The 22,223-nt window shown below is 39.1% G+C and overlaps 1 protein-coding gene across 11 annotated transcripts in view; it reads right to left on the bottom strand.

Moving 5' to 3' along the window:
- The window catches only part of NREP (neuronal regeneration related protein), a 28,683-nt gene extending 13,635 nt beyond the window's left edge, over window positions 1-15,048 (bottom strand). For 2 of the 11 annotated variants that reach the window (XM_078365058.1, XM_078365061.1), the window contains exons 1-3: window positions 14,622-14,662; window positions 13,992-14,035; window positions 12,636-12,696 (exon numbers count right to left, since the gene is read on the bottom strand). Coding sequence is in view for 7 of the 11 variants with exons in the window: in XM_078365061.1 (XP_078221187.1) it covers window positions 12,636-12,638 (3 nt within the window). In the remaining 4 variants the exon portion in view is untranslated. Of the gene's footprint in view, window positions 1-12,635; window positions 12,697-13,991; window positions 14,254-14,421; window positions 14,601-14,621; window positions 14,663-14,797 lie in introns of those variants that run through there. The other 9 variants (XM_054252064.2, XM_008991706.6, XM_054252066.2 and 6 more) reach the window with 6 other exon arrangements.
- Between the last annotated feature and the right edge of the window lie 7,175 nt (window positions 15,049-22,223).

Here is a 22,223-nt window from a genome sequence, read left to right as displayed (position 1 = left end):
AAAAAAATCAGCCTTTGTTAGCTTGCAGCAAAAAGGCACCTCAGGCATTAAGCACAGTATAAGCTTTTCTTTGCCCCTGTGACCTCAAGAAATATGTTAAGAAAATCTTTTTTACTTCCCTGGAGTGGAACCAGAATAAATATTTACTTAACACATCTGAGTTCTAAGTCTGGACCACCTTACTCCATTATATAAATTGGTTTTCATTTGTAACCAAGAAATTAGGAACATGACATCTGGTGACATTTCTACTTTTAAGGTACATTAAGAATTAAAAAGGAAGAAAGAAAAAATTTGAATGCTAACTCTATATTATGCCCCAGCACACCAAACTGCACTTGTGCATTTTAGAATGGTATTATTCACCACAATTGAGAGTAAAAGCTGTTGATCTGCTTTCTAATACCAGACATCTGGAGTAGCAGGGCTTTTTCCAAGCACATTCCAAGGTTAATAGGAAACATCTAGACTCGCTTTTATTAGCTTGTTTGAATAATTTTAAGCATGCTATGCCAGGTTTCACCTTCAAGTAACTATGCGAAGTTTAATTTCTAGTCACCAAGAATGCTATTTTTTCTTTCCTTCTGTCAAAAAATTACTGTGCTATCCATTAAAATCTTATGAAAAATTTCCCCCAACAACATGAAAGAATAATTACTCAAAAATATGACTTATTTTGTTAAAGCCGTCACTTAAAGGCTAGTGAGATAAATGTTTACTTATTTAGACATAGGATTTTGGATTTTTTGGTCTGGGTGGATGAGATAGCCAGTTGCTTTGAAGTGTCTGAACATACTTCAAAGCATTCCTCATTGACATGTGCAAGACAGACCTTTCCTGAAAGTCTTCATTTTCTCCTGAAGTGCTCATTCCAAAAGAAACTATTTACTCTTTCCATCAATGGACCCTCTTCTACTAGTAGCAGCAAACCCTTCAGCATTTAGATAAAGTCATTTCACAGTTCAATGCTTGTCTTACACTGTCCTGGTCATTTACAAACTGATGTGTCTTCAGTAGCAAACAGCATCATAACGGACCACTAACTTTAGAAGGAAAGTGGTTTCAATTGCAGAAGGATGTAATTAAAATTGGTGTAAATCACAGGCTACAGATTTCTTATCTGGTAAGAATTCTAACTTTTTTAAAAAAGAAGAAATATATCCAGATTTGTATCTACATGCTATTTAAATGCTCAGGACAAAAAGAGGCCACTAAGAGGCTTCTATGAAAACTCAGAGGCCGGATCCGGTGGCTCAAGCCTGTCATCCCAGCACTTTGGGAGGCCGAGGTGGGTGGATCACCAGGTCAAGAAATCGAGACCATCCTGGTCACATGGTGAAACCCCGTCTCTACTAAAAATACAAAAAATTGGCTGGGCATGGTGGCGCGAGCCTGTAATCCCAGCTACTCAGCAGGCTGAGGCAGGAGAATTGCCTGAATCCAGGAGGCGGAGGTTGCAGTGAGCCAAGATCGCGCCATTGCACTCCAGCCTGGGTAACAAGAGCGAAACTCCGTCTCAAAAAAAAAAAAGAAAATTCAGAAAACTAAAAGTACAACAAGACTAGAATAGGGTTAGAATGGATGTGCCCCTGCACACCACCCCTCCAACCCCTCTGGGTGGAGCCAAGACTGATTAAGCAGAAGGCTTCTCTCTGATGAAGGATTCAGTCAGGCAGTACCATTCGAGGCCAAGAAGACTGAAGGGAGGAGCTCCCAACCCAAACAGATAAAGTGTTTCAGGCCTACTAGTCACCTAAGAAGCATATGCTTCAAGAACTGTGAAAATATCTACAAAAATAACGCCAGACTAGAGGCTTAAGTTCCCGAGAAAAAGAATCACAGGTAGTTTAATTAATATGAAAAAGGTAGTAGTGGAAGCTCAGACTTTCATTCCAAATTCTGACTGTATTCTCCAACAAGAGGAGACCTCAACCACATGTTTTTCACCTAAGTCTTTCTTCCATTGTAAACCAAATGTCACAACTATACTTCTCCAAAAGAAGGGAACCAGGAGCAATAAACAGGTGTATTTGGAACCCACAGAGACAGAATAGGTAAATTTGGGAACCCACAGTCTTCTGTATAAATGTATAATACAGTCCATTATGTTTTGTTTTGTTAATTTCAGGCATGTTTTCCAGGTGCACTCATTTAATCTTCACAATGTTCCCGCAAGGAAGAAATAAACCCATATATATAAAGCACTGGCAACAGGGTCTGGCACATAAGTAAGCATATCTGTGTTAGCTACCATTATCATCATCCTCACCATTTTACAGATGAGAACACTAAGGGAGAACAGTCAGGGAACCTGCCCAAGGTCTCCAGTGTTCATATGTTGCTACAGTTGAGGAAAAACTAGTCTTACAGCAACAACCGTGGCTTGGCTACATTAAGACTTTGGATCTAATTAAACCCAAGCAATACTGGTAATACAGTTTTTTTTCTTTTTTCAATGTTCCCTGGAAGGAAATGTCCAGCACAACATAAATATGTAGCAATCATTGCAGCTAATAACAAATGCATTTGCTGAGAAACCAAACCGTTTTAATATGACCCCCAAATGGACTCTTAAACAGTTCCTTCTCAGATGGCTACCAATAGACCATCTAATTCAGTACAGCTTTCTCTTTCATGAAATGCATTTGAAATCCTGTTCACTATAACTTCACTTATCAAAAACTGCTTAATTAAAAAATAAGTATGTTTTATCAATGATCAGCAGATACACAAACCATATATTGCATAAAAATATAAAGTATTTTTCTTCCACTCAATTGAAGAAGAAAATAAACACTTATTAGACAAGAGAGGCAGTATATAAACTACTAAGAATGATAAATTCAGAAAGAAAAATAAATTTAACCTGACTCCATTTGGAAACTTTTAATTAATGTATTAGAAATCTAGACAGGTCCAAAGATGGATAAATAGCAAGACAGAGATGGGTGGGGCAGCAAACTAATGGTTAGTTGTTAACATCCTAAAGGTATCAAATAGCAAATAACAAGGTATGCTGTATTTGATCCTCAACTTGCAGGTAGAGTACTGTGTTTAATCACAGTCAAAGATGTGGTGACTTCATCTAAACAACATAACAATTTAGTAAAAATTCACATTGATCATGAGACAAATTGTTTCAAAGATGCCAAAGAACAAATTTAATTGAATTCTGATTGAACTGATTGTGCCAGTGTAGACAGTCAAGCCTCGTATCACAAAATTAAAGTTTAAAAAGTGGTTCTCACACTTTTTTAAAAAAGGAAAAAGATTAGGCTTAATAAAGATTAAATGAAAAGATGTGGAGACTTGTCTCCCAGAACTTGATAACAAGATCAGAACAATTTAAGATTCTATTAATCAAGAAATGAGAAAAATGTGCAAGACCAGGGCATTTTATGATGTATAATTAGACCCAAGATTCCACAGGGCAATAAGAAATGAAGACTCAGTTCTAGTCCACAGCATTCAGGCTTTGGAAAAGTTAAATCAAAATAATAAAGGACTAAAGCTGAAAATAAGGGCTCAGAGATATGGACAGAATTTTTGATCCTACATTAACTACATTGGCTAGGTATATAATCTCAATTACCCAGTCAATTAATAAAGAAATATTTACTAAGTACTTTTTGCAGATATTGAATATTTGGTAGGCAGTTTTAATCCTTTACAATTAGCACCTTATCAAAGAGTAAGTCCGATAAGTTTGGGCTGGAAATATCAAAGTAGCAAAGAAAATACTTTTCTTTTTTTCCAAACGGATTTTTCCACACTAAGCCACCAAATTCTGGGAAGTCTATTCCAGAAAGGGGTGGGCTAGTTAACATAATTTATCTATTCAAATTCTAATTGTTAACCACACACCTGAAATTGCACTATTGCATGCATTTAAACAGTGGGTGCATCCCTGCACAGTATTCATTCAGTATTCATTCTTTCAGCTAGTATTAATGAATTCCTACCATGCAGAAAGCACTAGGTTAAGTGCTCACCCACATGTTACCTAACCCACATGGCACACTGATCCATGGAGACTCAGCAATGCCTGGCAAATGAGCACAAGAACAGACTTTCACATCATGGTTCCAATGAGCCTTTGGGTGGCTTTCACTGGGATGACTTAGTGGGAGGGATGAAACAATACTTCATTGAGGAAATAGTTAATATCAAACCCTTACTTGGGTCATGTTTATTAGCATAAGTTTTATCTATATAAATACTGACTAGCTTTCTCTTGATAGTCTACAAGTTGGCTGGCAAAGAGACAGTATCTTCTCCTAATTTCTACTCTTTCCTGTCCAAGAATAAATTCTATATCAGACACCAACTTTATCCAGTAAAAGTGTCCTCAAAATGCCTGGACCCATTTTAAACAAAACCACTTTTGTAGATTTCTCCTTGTCCAGCCACTAGACTGTAGTACTTTTCCCTGCTGGAATTGTATCAAACTCAATTCAGGAGGAAGGCTGTTACCTGCCCCAGTAATCAAAGGACATGGTGTGTGATGGTGATCTGAGTAAGAGTTGGGATGGAGGAGAGAAGAGTTGGAGCTGGCAGCCACACCAAAACTTCTGTGCACATTATGAGTCTCCCTGTTGTTTTAATTACCTATTGGTGAGTCTTTGGCTCCGCATTTTTATTGGCAAAAACGACTTGGCTATTCCCCCTTCTTTTCCAATCAATGGCTCTGGTTCCCAAATTTCAGCAAAAAGGGGCAAACAGCCCTTCCTTTCATGCCACATTCTCTTATCCTTCTCCTTCTTGAATATGTTATATTTATATTTTGCTCCATGAAAGTAAGGATGCACACTGAACCAGTCTAAAAATCAGGGATTTTAAAATATCTCTAGCTAGATTATTGTAACACTTTCAAGGCAAAAAGCTTAGATTAGAAACAATTATAAGGTAAGGATGGGCCATAATTTTATTTTAAGAGTTTTCATTACCCTGTGAAACCAGGGCAGATTTGCTCTACTGTCATGATTGCCTCAGACTACTGAGACAAACTGTGCTGACCGCTGGAAAAGCACCATCAAATACCCTCATGCATAATGACGCCCCACAGCCAATGTTCTGGATAAGATGTGTGGCACTACCCTAAAATGACACTCCTCTTTCAGCAGACCATATCAACTTAGTTTTCTGGACTCTCAGGACCTCTTCTGCCTAAAGGAGTGCAAAAGAAAGGAACACAGAATTTAGGAGTTATTTTTGTAGTGTGCTTATATCTCACTTAACTCTTCCCCCTTACTTCCCAAACATTGAGGCTTCTAAAATATTCAGTGAGAGGCTCTTTTCAGTAGTAAATTGTTTAGTGGTGTATGTTCATTTCATTTTCTGGACTGCCTGACTTATAACTGAGCTATCATAGCAGGGCAGTGTCCAGCCATAACTCACTGTAGATACCAAAGTGGGCTACCTGGTCCTGCCCAGAAATAACAGATCATCATGTATCCATGACCATTAACTCATTCCTTTATTCCATAGACAGTTGTTGATCACTGAGGATGTGCCAGATCCTAGTTAGGTATGGGAGCACAGATCAGACTGGTTCATGGTGTGGGATCTATTCCAAAGTCTCATTAGGAAATATCAATGAAGGTTAGAGTTGCCTTTCACTTTGTAAAAAGAGAACACCAAACCCCTTTGTAGAAAGAGAACACCAAACAATTTCTCTGCAATTTCATTACTGAGAGTTCTCTCCCTCAATTGCTACCAAAAAGGGAAAGGTGTTGCTCACTTACTAAATGGTCAATAGTCTTGTTTCAAGTTTACAACCTTGGAAGGTAGAAAAACATGCATAAATAAGCCAGCTTCAAGTATAAAGTTAAATGTGTGGTAAGTGTAGAGAGGAACAGAAGATGATTCCTGCTGGATATACCACGGTAAGTTTCAGAGAAGAATTGTCATTCAAATTCAGTATTGGAGAATGGCTTCATTTTGTTGGAGGTGAACTCCTTCTAGAACCAAGTAAGAAAGGCACAGAAGGAAGGAATCCCAGGGAAGGTTTAGAATAACAAGTGGCCTGGTCCCTCTAAGAAAATATCCACTGTGGCTAGAAATAGAGGATTAATTCATATAGTTCCTGACCTACCTGTCAAGCCACAGAAAATAAATTTAAGAAGTTCTCAATACAGCAGGTAAAAAAAAAAAATTACTTCAAAGTATGAGGTGGAGAAGGCATAAAGAATTCAAGGAGCAATGCTTACCTAGGTCACTTTTACTGAGAGATTTACAGACAAGTCCCACCTCATCTGAAGGGGTTAAAAGAGTGAGTCACATCATTTCATGTTGAAAATCTTGCAGCGGATGCATTCCAAGGTAAGATTCTGTGCTGTTTATAAGAGATTGCAGGAAAAAAAAATCCCTCTTGGACTTGGCTTTCCCTGATTTTCATGTGATGAGATTCCCTTTGGTTGGTCACCAGATTACCGACTAAATTAGTAACAGCCAGTAGGCCTCAAAGTGTAAACAATTTTATTATGATGACATAAGTGTTGGCTTATATTTTTGAATAAGTATGGTTAATCGGGAAGAAATGGAAAGAGAAAAGCAGCTGGGTACATGTGGGTGCAAGTGATGAGCACATGCCTGCACCCAGTCAGCCTCACAAGAGGGAAACATGATCCTTCTACTGGGTAGCATGCACAGCAGCATCCTCCTCTCTGGCCAAGCAGACACTGCTGAACCTGCTGGGATTTGCCAATGAAAGTGCTGCCACTTTCTCAAGAAAAAGAAGATAAGCCTGCACCCTTTTCCCTTCCCAGTTCCTTCTAGCTAAAGACCTTTCTTCCCTCCACCACTCCACCCCAGCCTAAGGGGAGTGAGAGGGAGCAAAGCAAGCTGTACCTTTAACCAGAAAGTATAAGTGAGTGAGTGTATGTGTTCTTTCCTGTTAAGCACAATCAAAAGGCAAAGAACCTGAGACAGGTTGGTAACCTGAGTGAGAGCCCTGGGCCATCTCTAAAATGCCTGCTCAGTGGCTTCCTATTGCTTAGCACATCAAGTCCTTAACTTCTAGGTCTAGTTTTTGAGGTCTGTCCTTGACAGCACAGAGATCCTAAACAGGAAGGAAGATTTCCCCTATGATAGTGAAAAGGTATTATGCTCACTCTTGCAAGCCTAACTTTCTAATGCACTCATTTTATCTGGAATACTCTCATCTAAATCTACCCCAATATTCTTAATTTTTCATTTACTCAATATAAAGACTGGTACTAAGTCCTAGAAATAAAAGCTTAATGAGGCATAGTACTTACTCTCAGGGAGCATATAGTCCACTTCTAGGTTTCAAATTTTGTGCCAACTCCAATCAATTGTTAATGGCATCCTGGAACACCGTATTGAGGATTTTGAAATCATACTCAAGCTGAATAATAATGAGTTTCAAGGTTGATTAGCAATGTCTCCTACAGGTGCAAAAGTTAATGATGGAGATAGCTACATATTTGCTATTTCTGGCTCTAGCTTAGTTTCGACCTTCTTAATAAAAGTTTTCCACGACTATCCCCAATCCCCAGTCCTCAATAACATCACTCGTACCATTTAGCACTCTATAGTTTTACATTGTTAAGTTGGCCACACATCACGGAATCACAGAAAGAGATTCTATTGGAAATAAGTAGAGGCTATAAAGTTCAAATACTGGGAGTAAAGATCCTCCTGGGTCCACACTGCAGGAAAAGCTGCTGTGAGCTTTAAATACCATAGCTGGATCCAACCCAGAGATGTGGCATTGCACCACATTGTCAGAGTGTAGCACTGGAAGCTGGGAAAGGTGAGGCATCACAAGTCATGCCATCACAAGTCACACTTTTCTGGCAAGTGCCACACTTTATGGTTTCACTGCATTTTGTTTTATCCCTTTAATAATGGAAAATAATTTGTTGTGTAAACTAAAATTGCATTCATTTCGGCTTCCTACCCCTTTCAAAAAAGAGGTTAAAAATACAAATTACTACCAGTTCACAAAAACTAAATATGATTAAGTCACTAAGAATGGATCTTAAAAATTCAACTTAATAGATGTTAGGATGCATAGGCCAAATATTTATTCAACTTCTATCATATATTTAATACTTTACCAAGCACTATATATGAAGTTTATAAATCCTCTGGAAGCCCATAATTTAGTTGAGCAAAAAAGAAATGCATATGATCCAACTAACAAATAATGCCACCCTGGTTAATACCATGATGTTACTACTAATAACTGAATTGATATTTAGAATTTAGCTGAGAGCCATGTCAATGCTTACGTCCCAGACCATTAGGGCAGTTGATACTTATGCACTAACAGATCAATTTCAGGATCACTGCTATTTTTTAAATCACTAAGATTTAAAATCAAGCTTAATTCTTGAAGCTCTTCCTAGGTGTAAAATATGTTCTAGAAATGTCCATTTCAAATAAACTTATATCCAATAAATGATATTTTTAGCAATCATAATTTCTAGAGATGTGGACTAAGAATTTATGATTAACCTGATAACCAGTTTGAATTAGAGGAATCCTTTAAAATTTATATATTGTAATATATCTTCATCAACCAAGATGACATAGTCCAAGTACATTCAATATATTTTCCTCTGGTATATTCAGACTGGATTTGCTGGTAAGATTTCCTTATCCCTAGTTTTTTCTTGTATGACACAGGAATTATATAGATAATTCAGGCAAATCCTTCCCACTCCTACATCACTCCAGCAACATTTTGAATTACCAAGATGAATCAGACAAAATCAATTTTTTTAGCATAATTATTCAGATAATTATTTCAATCTTCCATATCACTTTGGCTGTGAGGATATAGCCTTAAAAGACTTTCCATCCAGGAACAACACTAATAAAAATATGTAGGAACAAGGGAGCTATGGCATTTCACACCAAGGATTGCCAGTCAGCCCAGTGCATCTGAATGCCACATCAGGTCTTTAACTGACCAGGTAAATGAATACTTCAAAGCATAAAATTCATTAATAGCCAAGTATAAATTTGAGTATTACTCATTTGGTTTAGCAGAGTATTCACATTTTAGAAGTGTATTTTCCTTTTTTAGAAATATTCATCTCAGGATTTATAATAAAGTGAATTTCTTCAGTGTATTTATGATTATGATCTGCTTTACATCTTTTAAAGAACTGTATCAGGTTAAAATGGAATGATACTCAAAACAGCTGTTTATTCCAAGATTGCTGCTCAAATACCTTTTTCTACCTGAATTATCTCTATAGCTCAAGAGGAAGCTGGACTGCCTTAACTCAAATAGACTATCCCTACTGTCCTAATTCCCCAAACAACTCCCAATTCTCCCCCCTCAACATTTCCTGGAAACTGTTGAAAAAGACAGTACCATATGAAATTACCCTCCTAGGTACACTTCAGCATCTTCACAATCAAAAGTCACTGAGCAACTGGCACATTTACATTCTCAACCCAATGGCACAAGCTATGAATAGGACTTCGTCCCTCCCCAATCTTTGTCTTTTTCTTTAAACAAGGAAACCTTATGTTAATGGAGAGATTATTGAAAGAGTCTTCTTGTAAACTCATGAATGCCACTTCAGACTGTACAGAAAGCAGAGCTCTGTGAATGGTACAATGGAGTCAACTCATCTGTTTTAAAAGCTCAGCATCAGTCTTAAAGAGAACTTATATTGTTCCAATTTCTAGGTCCGTGTTAAAACGTAATAAGCCCGTGCTTATGTCACTGTGAGTCCATGGCACACACACACTTAGAGGCAAGTTTACTGTGTAGAAGGCAATCATGTTGAAAACCAGGTTTTAACCTTGACAATGGATTAAATAATTTAGTTTTTCAAACTATTCAATAGGATCATCTACTGATTTTGAAATATTTTCTTCTCATTAAGCTATCTGAAGCAGGTACTTTTAAAATAGAATACCTAAATAGTAAGAACTCGCATAAAATACAATCATAGCAATTAAAATTTAGCAAAAAGCCAAACACAAATCAAAGAAATGTTGAAGACTCAATATCCTGCTAATTGAAAAAAAAATAAGTAGGGGTGGGAGAGGCTCATTTACTAGAAAACAAAAAGCTGGAGAATGAGTTATTAAAAAAAATTCTGTTCAAGTAAGATACAACAAACTATACTCAAAATCGACCCTTAGAACAGTACTCGAGTTGCACAACCCCAGTGCCCCCATGCACAACTGTAATCTATGTAAATAGCACTTCCTGCAGTTGTGCTCAAGGAGCCCCATACACAGGACACAATGTGATTGGTGCCTCCTAGAGCTGCACAAGTTGATTATATTTTTTTGATGATACAGAAGGCATTCGAGAATCCTTATGTGTCTCCACATTATTGTTGTGGAACACTATCATTTTAGGTATAAGTCTAGATATTGAATCACTATGTTATGAATTCTGTATTTGATAATTTCTTACACTCAAATGAGCTGATTATAAATTTGTATTTGAAATAAGCCCTTTACTAAATAGGTTAAATACACTGAAATTAGATCCTCTTTAGTGTTTTAAATTATGTAAATGGAAATGCAAACAGGAAAGCCAGGCTTACATATTTTCTAGAAGTGTCCAGGAGTTCAATCTACTGCTTCACTAGCTGCAGTTTCTATTGTATGTGGGCCAAGTCTTTAAGTAAGCCAGTTACAGAGGTCCACAAAGTAATTCCAGTTTTAATCAAGGAAAGAAAATTAACTTGATTTTGCCAAAAGGGAGAAAGACGAGATACAAGAAGACACCTCTAATATCACTTCTTAAAAAAAAAAGTGAAACTTTTTTTTACATTAATTTGTGCAAAGACTTTTAAGATCTCAGACGTTCTGGAAAAAGAGAATTGCTAGAAAGTAACTTGGAATCACCCACAGACAATAACTGTCAGTGGTTTCATTTCAGGCAATGGGCTTGTGCCAAAAGGGACTGACATCTTGATGAAAGGATCACCAAAAAGTTGTGAGAATATTTTCATGAGTAAAAATCCTTCCAGGAGCAACAAATTGTGATTTCCCATTCTGCCACCATACATAAATGACAACTGCAAAAAATTACATGTAATAATAATTTGCATTTGCTTTTCTGTATTCAAATGGTTCCAACTTCCACTCTCTGCTTTGGCAGGCATGCTTGCCTTCTACAAAGCTCATTCCTCTTACTACTATAGAACCATGATATCTTACTCCTTAACCTTGATCTATAGAGTTGGTTTTGGCAGGATCAGTAGTCATATTTATGTTTAACTAAACTGGTCACCTGACATATTGCAACATACATGAACCTCTGTGATCTATTTATGGTCACAGAAAGTAGGTAAGGTTCTGAGATAAAGAGCTTGGAGGCAAGGTTGATGTGGCCAATCATGGTAAAAAATAATTAAGAAAATACAAATATTTTAGAGCAGCTGATTTTATTACCATCCTATTATTCTATGACAACTAATTAAGAATTTAATATGAAGTTGGGAACCATTTGCACAAAATCCATTGATTAGCTTAATTTTATGTTCACTTCTTTTTCCTTTCTACCTGAAGTTCCTTAATCTGATCATTTTCAAACATGATCCAAGCAAGACGTACTTCATGAGTTGCTTTGATACCCACTTGTTGAAATAACAAGTGAGGCACACATAAAAATGAAATACTTGTTAATAACAATCAAACTTAACTCAATTACTGCCTGATTCATTTTTCTCTTTGGAAGCTTATACTTGGGTTGATCTCAAAGAAAACAGCAAGGATATCAGATTAAATTTTGATTCATTAAATTCCACCCTCATTTAAAAGAAAAAAACTAAATCTAAATTTGGATATCACACATTCTAAGTGACAAACAGGTGTTTTAAAGAGTATAAACATCTGCAGTAGGACACGCTGTACTTCACTAAAGTTTTATGACATTTCTATTATTTTTTAATCTTAAAGAGGACATTTTTCATAGATGATTAATATACTTATTCAGCTGCTTTAATGTGTATGCCTTCTGTCAGCAGTCAAACATTAAACTGCATTCTTTGTGGATCATAAGCTTTGTCAGAAATAGTTATACTTTTATTTACAGGTTAACATGCTTGACTAAAATTTTAGAGACATCTAAAATTGAGTAGATGTCTCTCATAAATGAAGCTATAAATCAAGAAAAAATAACAGTAATTATGTTTAAATAGATGAGGTATAGTAATATAAAAATTCATGCTTTTCATCTGTATTGCGCTAAAGGCTAGTATATGCAGTAGCTGTTTGATCAGCTGGACAGACTCCTCAGTTTTGGATAAGTTGGGGCTAGCTCTAAGACCCAAGGCTTTGTTTGAGCCCTACTGCTGTCACCACCTCCATGTGTGTCACAACACATCACTCTTCTTAAAGAACCGAATAGTTTCTGTTGTTCAAATTAAATAAATCTCCACTTCCAAAAGAGGAATTTTAGTTTTCTATTCAAAATAATAGTAAATCAAAAGAACTAATTTGCCAGATCCAATTCACATAAATTGCTGTACTGCAATGCTCCCAGGAGCTGGAGACAGAACCTTTTAAAGGTCAGATGGGGTGTAGGAATAATGAAGGGTTGAGGCGGGTGATGGTGGGTGGTTGATATTTACATGTAATAGACTGATAAGAAGTATTGAGAATCTCCTCTGATGACCAAATCTTACCATTTTGTGATTCTTAGTCTTGGGCTTCTATTCTCCCTCTCTTCAGTCCAGGGAGACCAACCTGCAAAATATGTTTAAATACAGTAGACACATCGCCTTACCACAGGTCAGCAAATGAAAAATGCCTCTTTGGAGGTTACATATGAAAAACCATTTTCTGTGGTTGTTACATGCAAATTATTGTTAACTACTGGGATTTCTAAAAGAGCTTTCCAAGTGGCCTATAGGCTTAAATAGGGGACAAAGGAATCCCTAGTACTTGGCTTTGCAGAGTCCTGGGCTATTCTTAGTGTTTGGTTCATCTTTAAATTGCATGAGTTCAAAAGGTTTAGCAACTTAAAAGTAGAACCAAGTGATAAAAATAGATTGTTTTCTGGCTGCTCTTTGTTCCCAGACATACTACTGGCAGTATATTTGCAATCAAAACGACAGAATAGGAATCAGCCTTCCACCGTGTAGTGTAATGCCTCAGAGTGGATATTTTTGGAAATGGCACTGCATTACATAACCTTCCGTGTTCAAAAAAAAAAAAAAAAAAAAAACCTACACGGCGGGGGGTGGGGGGAGTCAGGAATATACACCATTATGTCCTTCTCCCTAAACCAAATAAACATTAATGTACATACTGCAGTGATTTACCCTCAACCTTTCTGTTATCAGAAGACAGCTCTTTTGTTAACACAGTTATGACAAAAATTAAGATGAATGGGGAAACTAAAAGTTCTCAAAAAGGGTATCATTAGCTCTAAGAGTTTTCCTATAATGTTATAGACACACATAAATGCAAATCAGATTATCATCATCACCAAGAAGAAAACAGTCATTTATTTTTAAGGCCCTCCCCGTCAAAGTTCAACAGCTTTATAAGAAAATGCAGAAAAAAGTGCTGCAAGATAGAATGCCTAAGAAGACCCTCGGCAGCAGCAGCATTCAAAGAGTGATCAAGTGTAAGGACGGAGGGACGCAAATTCATTTTATAAAAGGGGAGGAAAAGCTTGCATGCACGAAAGTGCATTTAATGCAAAGAAACACAACAGTTTCCAACAATGCTTTAGGAGCAAGAAGAACAAAATTAACCACACCAACAAGCACAAAACCCCACCCCTTCCCAAAAGAATTCATTTCTCCCTCTAAACTTGTGCATATTAGAAAAAGCTCAAGTTAAATTCCAGCCTGAATGCAACACGACCAAAATGCCAGAATTTCTCCAAGGTACACGCTTCAGCTATTTAAAATTTAGAGGGAAGAAGCATGAACTCTGCAGGGTTGAAGGGTCCAGCTAAGAGCAACGGCAAGGAATCCACACAAAAGAGAAAGCAGCGCTCCCAGCCGGGGATAGGAATGGTATATACTTACAGACAAAAGCCCCGCTCCCTGTTCACTCTCTCTCCTCTCTACACCTGAAACACAAATGTGGATGAAAAAGGGCATCATGCTAGAAAGACAGCTTGTGGGGGAGGGGGGTTGTGGGAAGGGAGGGGGAGGGGAAAGGGGTGGAGGAAGAGGAGGGAGGAGGGGGAAGGGAAACAAAACCCAAACCGGCTTCACTTCCAAGAAGTGCAGCCTTGGAAAAAGGAGGAGATGATCTCCCTGCCTCACGCTCTCTCTCCTAGAGTGTGTGTGTGTGTGTCTCTCTCTTTCTCTAAGAGTCTCTCTCTCTCTCCCTCTCCCTCTCTCTTCCGCTAGTGTGCTAGTGAACAATGAGCTAATTCTGATGGAGCTGGCGCGGAGCCAGCGCCCCAGCCTTGCTGCCACTGTGCAGCCGCCTAGGAGCCAGACTGCTTACTCGGCAGGAATCGGCGGCTCAGGGCACCGTCGGCTAGCTGCCAAGAGGCGCGCGCGCCCCGACACCCCGCACCCGAGCCCCGGGCACCCCGCTCGCTACGCCGACCCCACTGCGCTGCGCGGGGACCCGGGAAGACAAAGCCACCCGCAGCTCTCCGGCCTCGGCCCCGGCCCCGCCCCGGGAGCTCGGCGCGCGCAAACCCCGGGCCTGCCTCCCCGCCCCCGGCCAGCCTCTTCGCCTCGACGTGCGGTTGCTTTTCAGACAAATAAGGAGGCGGAGGAGGCGGTTTGGGGGTGCGCCAGGCGTGAAGGCGGCCAGGGTGCTGCACAGCCCGGCGGCCTGCCAGGGCGGTGGGGAGAGGCGGCGCGGCCCGTACTGTAATAATAAACCTGCAGAGAGGGCATCTGAGGGAAAGAGGACGGCGACGGGCGGCAGCCGCCTTCCTTTTATGTGCCTGTCCTGGGCGAAGCAGAAAATGGTGCCCGCGGCAGCGCGGAGCGGCACTCAGACACACACAGTCCGTACTGCATGCGTTTGCACACTGCCCTAGGTCGGACCCCGCCATCCGGGCTGGGAACGCTCGCCCTGCTCCCTTCCGTGGGGAAGCCCGGGGCGGGGAGCACCCCCGAAGGCCGGACCCAGAGGTCCTGTGGCTGCGCGTGTGCACACACACACATGCACACAGTCACACGCGCACAGCCAGCAAGAGCTGCGGCCTTGCGTGATGGGGCCAAGACAGACTCCCCTGGTGCTTCCTTCTCTTTCCCTGAAGGATTTAACACGCTGCCCCTCTGAAATTGTACTTTTTCAAATCGAGGATTGCTTTAAAAAATAAAGCGCTTTGCCATTTCTGATTTTTGTAAACTCGTCTTTCTTATTTCTATCTTTTCATAGTAATGTACTAGCTCAAAATGTTGCAACAAACTCAAACAAACTGGTTCTGTTGCCAATAAAGCAGAATATCATTTTATGGTAACTGTCAGATGTTAGCAGAGAAGATTATTTCCTAATTTAATTGCTTTGCCAAGAAAAAAATATATAAAGGATCATGGTGGCTACTAAATTTGCTATCCACCTTTCCCCCAATCAGTGAAAGCAATGTTTTCCATTGTAATAAAGAAAATAAGGTAAATTTACAAAACTCAATTTTTAAACATATGTTTACAGAGTATCTTAAGTTTTGGATTTAACATACTGGGTACAGAAATAACAAACCTTAAAAAGCAATACTTTACACTCAGAATTCTAAAAGAACGCACTGAATTCTCTCTAAGCTTGTTGCTGGGACCATAGGTCGGCTTTAAAAGTGCAAAGCCACTGCCACAACAAATGCCTATTAGACTGCACAGGATGTGATGTTTACCGAGCCCACTGAAAGCTTCTCTGAATAAATGTAAAACACTGCAGTCACTTTCCTGCAAAAATAAGATTATTTGGCAGCCACGGCTAGAAACAAAGGAAAGAAACATAAAGTTCAACAAATTCCCTTGACCTCTTCAAGTCAGTTCACCAGCCAGGGAAGTGCTGGAAGGAAGGTGTAATGAGTAGGCTGGGTGGTGGGAAAGGGGAGAGGCCTGGGGGCTTCTCTGCAGCTCTGGAACCGCAACACGCTGGTGAAGAACTCCTCAACACTGAGATCTTTGACATTCACCTTAGGGTCGGGCTGGAAAAGAAACCCACCCAAGGGTGCATTGTCAAATCAGACTATCAAAAATCTATCCCAGTAACATTTCTTCAAAAGCTACTTCTACAAGGAAACATATACACACATACATACACAGGGACTTTAATGTTTATGTAAAGCTTCCCTAAGATGTCCTTTCAAAATACAGAGAAATATGGGATTTAGTATATGTTAAACTTTCTTTCTCTTTCATTTTCTTTAGAAATGGAGTCTCAGCATGTAAAACACAGAGAAATATGAAATTTAATATATGTTAATCTTTCTCTTTCTTTTTCTTTCTTTCCTGTACTAATGGAGTCTCACCATTTAAAACACAGAGAAATATGGAATTTAATATATGTTAATCTGTCTTTTTTTTCTCTCCTTCCTTTCTCTCTCTCTCCCATTTTTTTTCTGTAGAAATGGAGTCTGATCATGTTGCCTGGTCTCAAACTCCTGGGTTCAGGCAATCCTCACTATGGCCTCCCAAAGAGCTGCGATAACAGGCACAAGCCACCTCTCTTGGCCAATTTTTCTTCACTGAAACCATAGACAAAATGGTGACAGATTTTTAAGTATTAAGAACACTGGGTCAGAATCATAGCTTTTTTATCTGTTGTGTTTCGGAAAATAGTTATCATCCAACTATCCAAGAAACATTCTTGTGTCTCTTTTAGATGTAGGGGGCTGTGCTAATCATCTAAGTATATATAAGAAACTCTTGCCAAGTTACCTCACTCAAACTGTAGCTAGAGCTGTCTCATAATCCTCCTAGTTGCCATGTTCTGCCTCCTTCCATCTATTCTGTAGGTTGTACAGTAAACCTGCTCTTCTAAAATTTCTTTTTAATCATGACATTCCCTGCTCCATTATGGGATAAATATAATCACACTGTTTTGCCACAATGTGATAATAGTCTGACTTCTGAACCTTATTATCTATCTCTCAATCATAAAATATGAGTCCTTCACTTCACTCTGATTGATCATTTAGGGCACATAATTATCCTTACGCCATTACTAGTCAGGAAGCAAAGTCACACAAAGATTGACCAGCTAAGATGTCTCAACCCTTCAGTTATATTGACATTTAGGGCCAGATAATTCTTTGATGGGGTGAGGGCGGAGGGGGAAGCTGTCCTGTGCATAGTATAACATTTAACAACATCTCTGGCCTCTATCCACCAGTTGCCTGTAGGAAACACCAGTTGTCACAACCAGATATGTTTCCAGACACTGCCAAATGTTCCAAGGGGTAAGGGAGACTCATCCTTGGGTGAGAACCACTGGCTCAGACAATCACATCCATTCCCTGAGGTGGAAGGAGGTAGCCTCCCTGAGTCATATGCACCACATGGAAGAGGGACAGAGACCCGAACCAAATCAGGATTTTCTTAGGGAAGAGGAAAAGGAGGTAGGCAATGTCCTTATCTTCATGGTATTGGTAGTCTGGAGTGAAGACTACCAATAGTCGTAGTCAGACTACTAATAGTGGTAAAGAGACAGCCAAAGCCATAGTTAAGGTGCAGTGTGGTAAGGATGATTGTAGAGTTTAGCACAGGCTTCACTGTGGACACAGGGCTCCTTTCTAAATCAGACCAGGGGTTTGAAGACAGTTTCCTATGGGAGGTGACGCCTAAACTGAATTTGTGAAGAATGAACAAGAGTCAGCAACTTGAAGGAGGAGGAAAGGGGCATTCTAAGCAGAAGCAAGCAGATCATGAGCTAAGATATTTGACTGATGACTGATGACATCCAGATGGTATAAGAAAATAAAAACCCTGGGTCAGAACCTGATTCTTGGGTTCTTTCCCTGGCAAGTATACCAAAGAACAGTCCCTCCAAGAATTTGCTCAGTAGAAGAGGATGTACATTAGACACAGGATTTTTCTTCTCCCTTAGATATTTCATTCTCAAATGTTTCCTCATTATAGCTAAATGTATCTTCAGATCTATATATTCCTGCAAGTTCGTTAATTTTTCGTCCTTGTCATTGCTTGGGGTAACTAGTTCCATGACTTTGAGTTCCAGGTGAAAGGTCCTGTAAAAGAGTGGTTAGACCCAGCTCTATGTGCCCTTGGGTAAGTCATTTAACCTTTTAGTCCCAGTTTCTTCATCTTTCAATTGCAGCTTATACCACAGTGTCAGATTGCTATATTATGTGAGCCTGTGTACAGTGTCTGGCATATAAGTTAACATTACATATATAGTGGCAATAGGTATTATAGATTGCTTTATAGAACAAAACTTATATGATGTTTCCTGATGGACCCCTGCCTCTCCTTCTGGCCTCACCTCTTGTCCTCTCTGGTCAAATTGAAAGATGGGCACCTCTGCAGTAAGTTACACTGTTACACAACCCTTGAGACTTTTCACATGCTGTTCCTCCTGCTGGAAGGCCTCTTTCCCACTTCTTCAATTTGCTAACTCCTGCTCCTTCTTCTCAAATTCAGTTTAGGTGTCACCTCCTTTTTAAGAAGCTTTCTTTGAACTGATGATCTCATTTAGAAAGGAGTCTTTGGGTCACAGTGCGCCATGTACAGAACTCTACACTTGTCCTTATCACTCTACACCTGAACTTGGACTTTATTTTTCTGTCTTCACCACTAGACTATAAATTCCATGAAGGAACAGACTACAGTACACATTGTTGATCGCATATGTAACATTCATTATTCCTTTTCTCCTCCTTAATGAAATCTTAAATTTTGTCCCGGTCTCCGTCCCTCTGCATACAGCCTGCTAGTTCCAGGGAAGGTGACCCCCAAGGAGTAGATTCTAATTATCTTAGCCAATCAGTGTATTGAGTTACTTGGATCTGATAATGGGTTAATAAATGGGTGACCTAAGTTCAACTAATCAGACTGAAGGGAAACAATTATATTTTATGATTAAGAAATGTGAATGCTATTCTTTAACAAAACTGTTGGAGAAATGTAATCTGAAAGTGACGTCACAAGATTTTTTTTTTCCTGGGAAAAGTATTCTGAGATTAATTTGGAGGATGGATTTGAGTATGGAGAAGGGGCAGAACTGAGGAAATGAGTTCAGTTTAGGAGAACGTTAGATAATTCACGTGAGTAATTATGAATGGCTCAAAATAAGAAAGAGGGCTTGGGAAAAAAAAGAGGGAAGGAATCAAGTTGCATTATGGAGGCAGAATTGCAGGACTCATTCTGGGTTCACAGAGCATGGGAAATTTGCTGGAGAAAACAGTCCAGATGATTCTAGGTTCTGGCTTTGTGATTGCTTGGATGGTGATGGGTTTTCCCAAAACAGAAAATACAGGAAGAAAAGTACCTATGGGAGGATGCATGGGTGATACTGACTTCAATTTTATACCTGTTGAGTGTAGAAACCACATCTTCAGTGATGTTTCAGTAGCTATCTTTTAGTAATTTTCTTATCACCAGCTCCCTTTTCCTCATACTTCTCTCCTGTTATGCTGAAGTGTGTCCCTTCCTCTCACACACCACCCCCAAAATTTACATGCTACAATCTGAACTCTCGGTACCTCAGATTATGACTGTATTTGGAGATAGGGTCTTTAAATAGATAATTACGGTAAAATTAGGTCATATGGTTGGACTCTAATCTGAAGTGACTTGTGTCCTTCTAAGAAGAGATTAGGACTCAGACACACACAGAGGAAAGACCACGTGAAAACACAGGAAGAAAGACATCGAACACCAAGGATACCAACCCTGGTGACGCCTTAGACCTCAGACTTCTAGTCTTCAGATGTGTAAAGGATTAAATGCCTGTTGTTTAAGCCCCCCAGTCTGTGGTACTTTATTATGGCAACCTTGGGAAACTAACAGACCACGCTTGCAGCGAACGTGAAAAAGAGTAAAGGATTTGTAATATATGCATTTGTTATGAGGTTTCGGATATTATACAATGCAAAGTCTGAGGAAAAGCATGAAGCTAAAGAAGTTATATGTCCAAGGCTTTATCCAAACTCAGAAAGTTGCTTACATATGTGTATAAAAGATGAAGTTAGGAGCTCAACTAAAATTCACGGCTCCTTGTTCTCAGAACAGCATTCCAAAACACATAAGGGAAAGGAAACCGATTTACAATTGACCCTGTCCACTTTCAAGTTTCCAGCTGTATTTACACAGCTGCTGCAGGCAGCACAGATGAGAGATTCTCCACTTCATCACTGAGAAACCCACACCAAGAGTATGATCAATGTCTTCATATTAGAGAATTCAGTAAGTCTCAGGGAGGAAGACAAAATATCAAGTACTGAGCCACTGACATTGGGGTAGTTGACAATACAAGAAGGAAAGATAGATGTAAATTTAGCAAACTGTGAAATATGAATGCAAAAGCAAATATGATGAAAAGGGCATTTAAAAGATAAGGACAAATTTAAGAGGTGAGGAACTTTTGCAAATTATGGTGCTCTCAGTCTTGTATTTTACCCAACATCTGGAAATAATTGTAAATCCCTGGAAAAGTCAAGTTTGTCCTCCTGGAGGTGAAGAACAAGAAGGCTGTTGCAGAAACAAAGAGATAAATGGAAGGAATGTATCAAAGGAAGATTTATCCAGATTATCCTACCACGCAAAACAGACCATATGAAACACATTTTAAAATTATCCTTCTGCTTGTCTTAAAACTGATCTGCATCGTGGTACAAAACTTTAAAAATAATACTGGTAGTTAATCCTGTTCCAAAACAAGAAAAAGAAACTATTTTAAAATCCCAGTATGTCTGTGTGTTTATGCAAGTGTGTGTGTGTGTGTGTGTGTGTACATGCACGCACATGCATGCTTATCTGTGTTAACCAATTTGCTTTAACAACGTAGAATGTTTGTTCCCCCCAGAAGAATTTTGAATTTTACAATTGATTACAATCATAAATGGGTATTTTCTGTAACACTGGAGAAATGCAAAAACATGCTCTGAGAAGCTGATAACATATATACTATTTGGTTATAGACAAGGTAGTGCTTGTCTTATCAACTAAGAGGTGGATTAACAAAAAAAAAAAAACCTCTAGCTTTACATATCCCCTGATATGTTGCCATGGTTAAAAGAAATTCCATACATACTAAATATAATTTTGAAGTTAACTCAAGCATCTTGACAGCTGAGCAAAATATTATCCTATTACATCAACCTTAGCCTCAGATCTTAGGATTCAATAGGGCCTACAGTATGCAGGGTTATGGTTTCAGGTGCTCCATTTAGGCACCATCTTCACCTGACCATTACTTGTGAAGTTGCTTCAGTTCAGAGGCAGAGAGATGGAAAAAGTTTGGCCCTAGAAGAAAGAGCTGATTGAAGGCCATATTAGTGTGTTTTCATGCTGCTGATAAAGACATACCTGAGATTGTAGAGTTTAGCACAGGCTTCACTGTGGACACAGTGCTCCTTTCTAAATCACAGGGTTTAATGGATTTATAGTTCCATGTGGCTGAGGAGGCCTCACAATCATGGCAGAAGACAAAGGGGAGCAAGTCACATCTTACATTGATAGCAGCAGGCAAAGAGAGAGCTTGTGCAAGGAAATCTCCTTTATAAAACCATCAGATCTTGTGAGACTTAGTCAATATCATGAGAACAGCATGAGAAAGACCTGCCCCTATGATTCAATTACCTCCCACTGGGTCCCTCCCACAACACATGAAAATTCAAGATGAGATTTGGGTGGGGACACAACTGAATCATATCAAAGGCAAAAGAGCGTTGCCTTTAGAACGAGGGTTTTAAAAGATAAATAGGAAGGAGGTTCTTCTTTTCAAATGTTGCGGTAACAATTTTCCTCCTGTAATGATAGTCAAGAAGATAAACCCATGCCAGAAACTTCAGACATTAGATGGTATGGTCCTCTGGAATTCACAGAAGTATGCATGTAAAGAATTATGAAGGTGTTTGCATTTAACAATAATTTCACATGTTTATTGCACTTTCTTTTTAACTTGTAAAAAATATTTCAATATGTATCTCACAAGCTATGAGAACCTGATTTTATTATTGCTATTTCACAGATGAGGAAACAGAGGTAGAAAAAAATGAAGGGAGTTACATAGGATCACAGCTCTAGCTAATAAGACTGATTGGACTGTCTAAATCAGCAGCAACGTTTTTGGCACCAGGGACTCTTTTCCTGGAAGACAATTTTTCC

Source organism: Callithrix jacchus, chromosome 2 (genome assembly GCF_049354715.1).
Source record: "Callithrix jacchus isolate 240 chromosome 2, calJac240_pri, whole genome shotgun sequence".
Lineage (NCBI taxonomy): Eukaryota > Metazoa > Chordata > Mammalia > Primates > Cebidae > Callithrix > Callithrix jacchus.
This window is presented reverse-complemented; position numbering and strand designations above follow the sequence as displayed.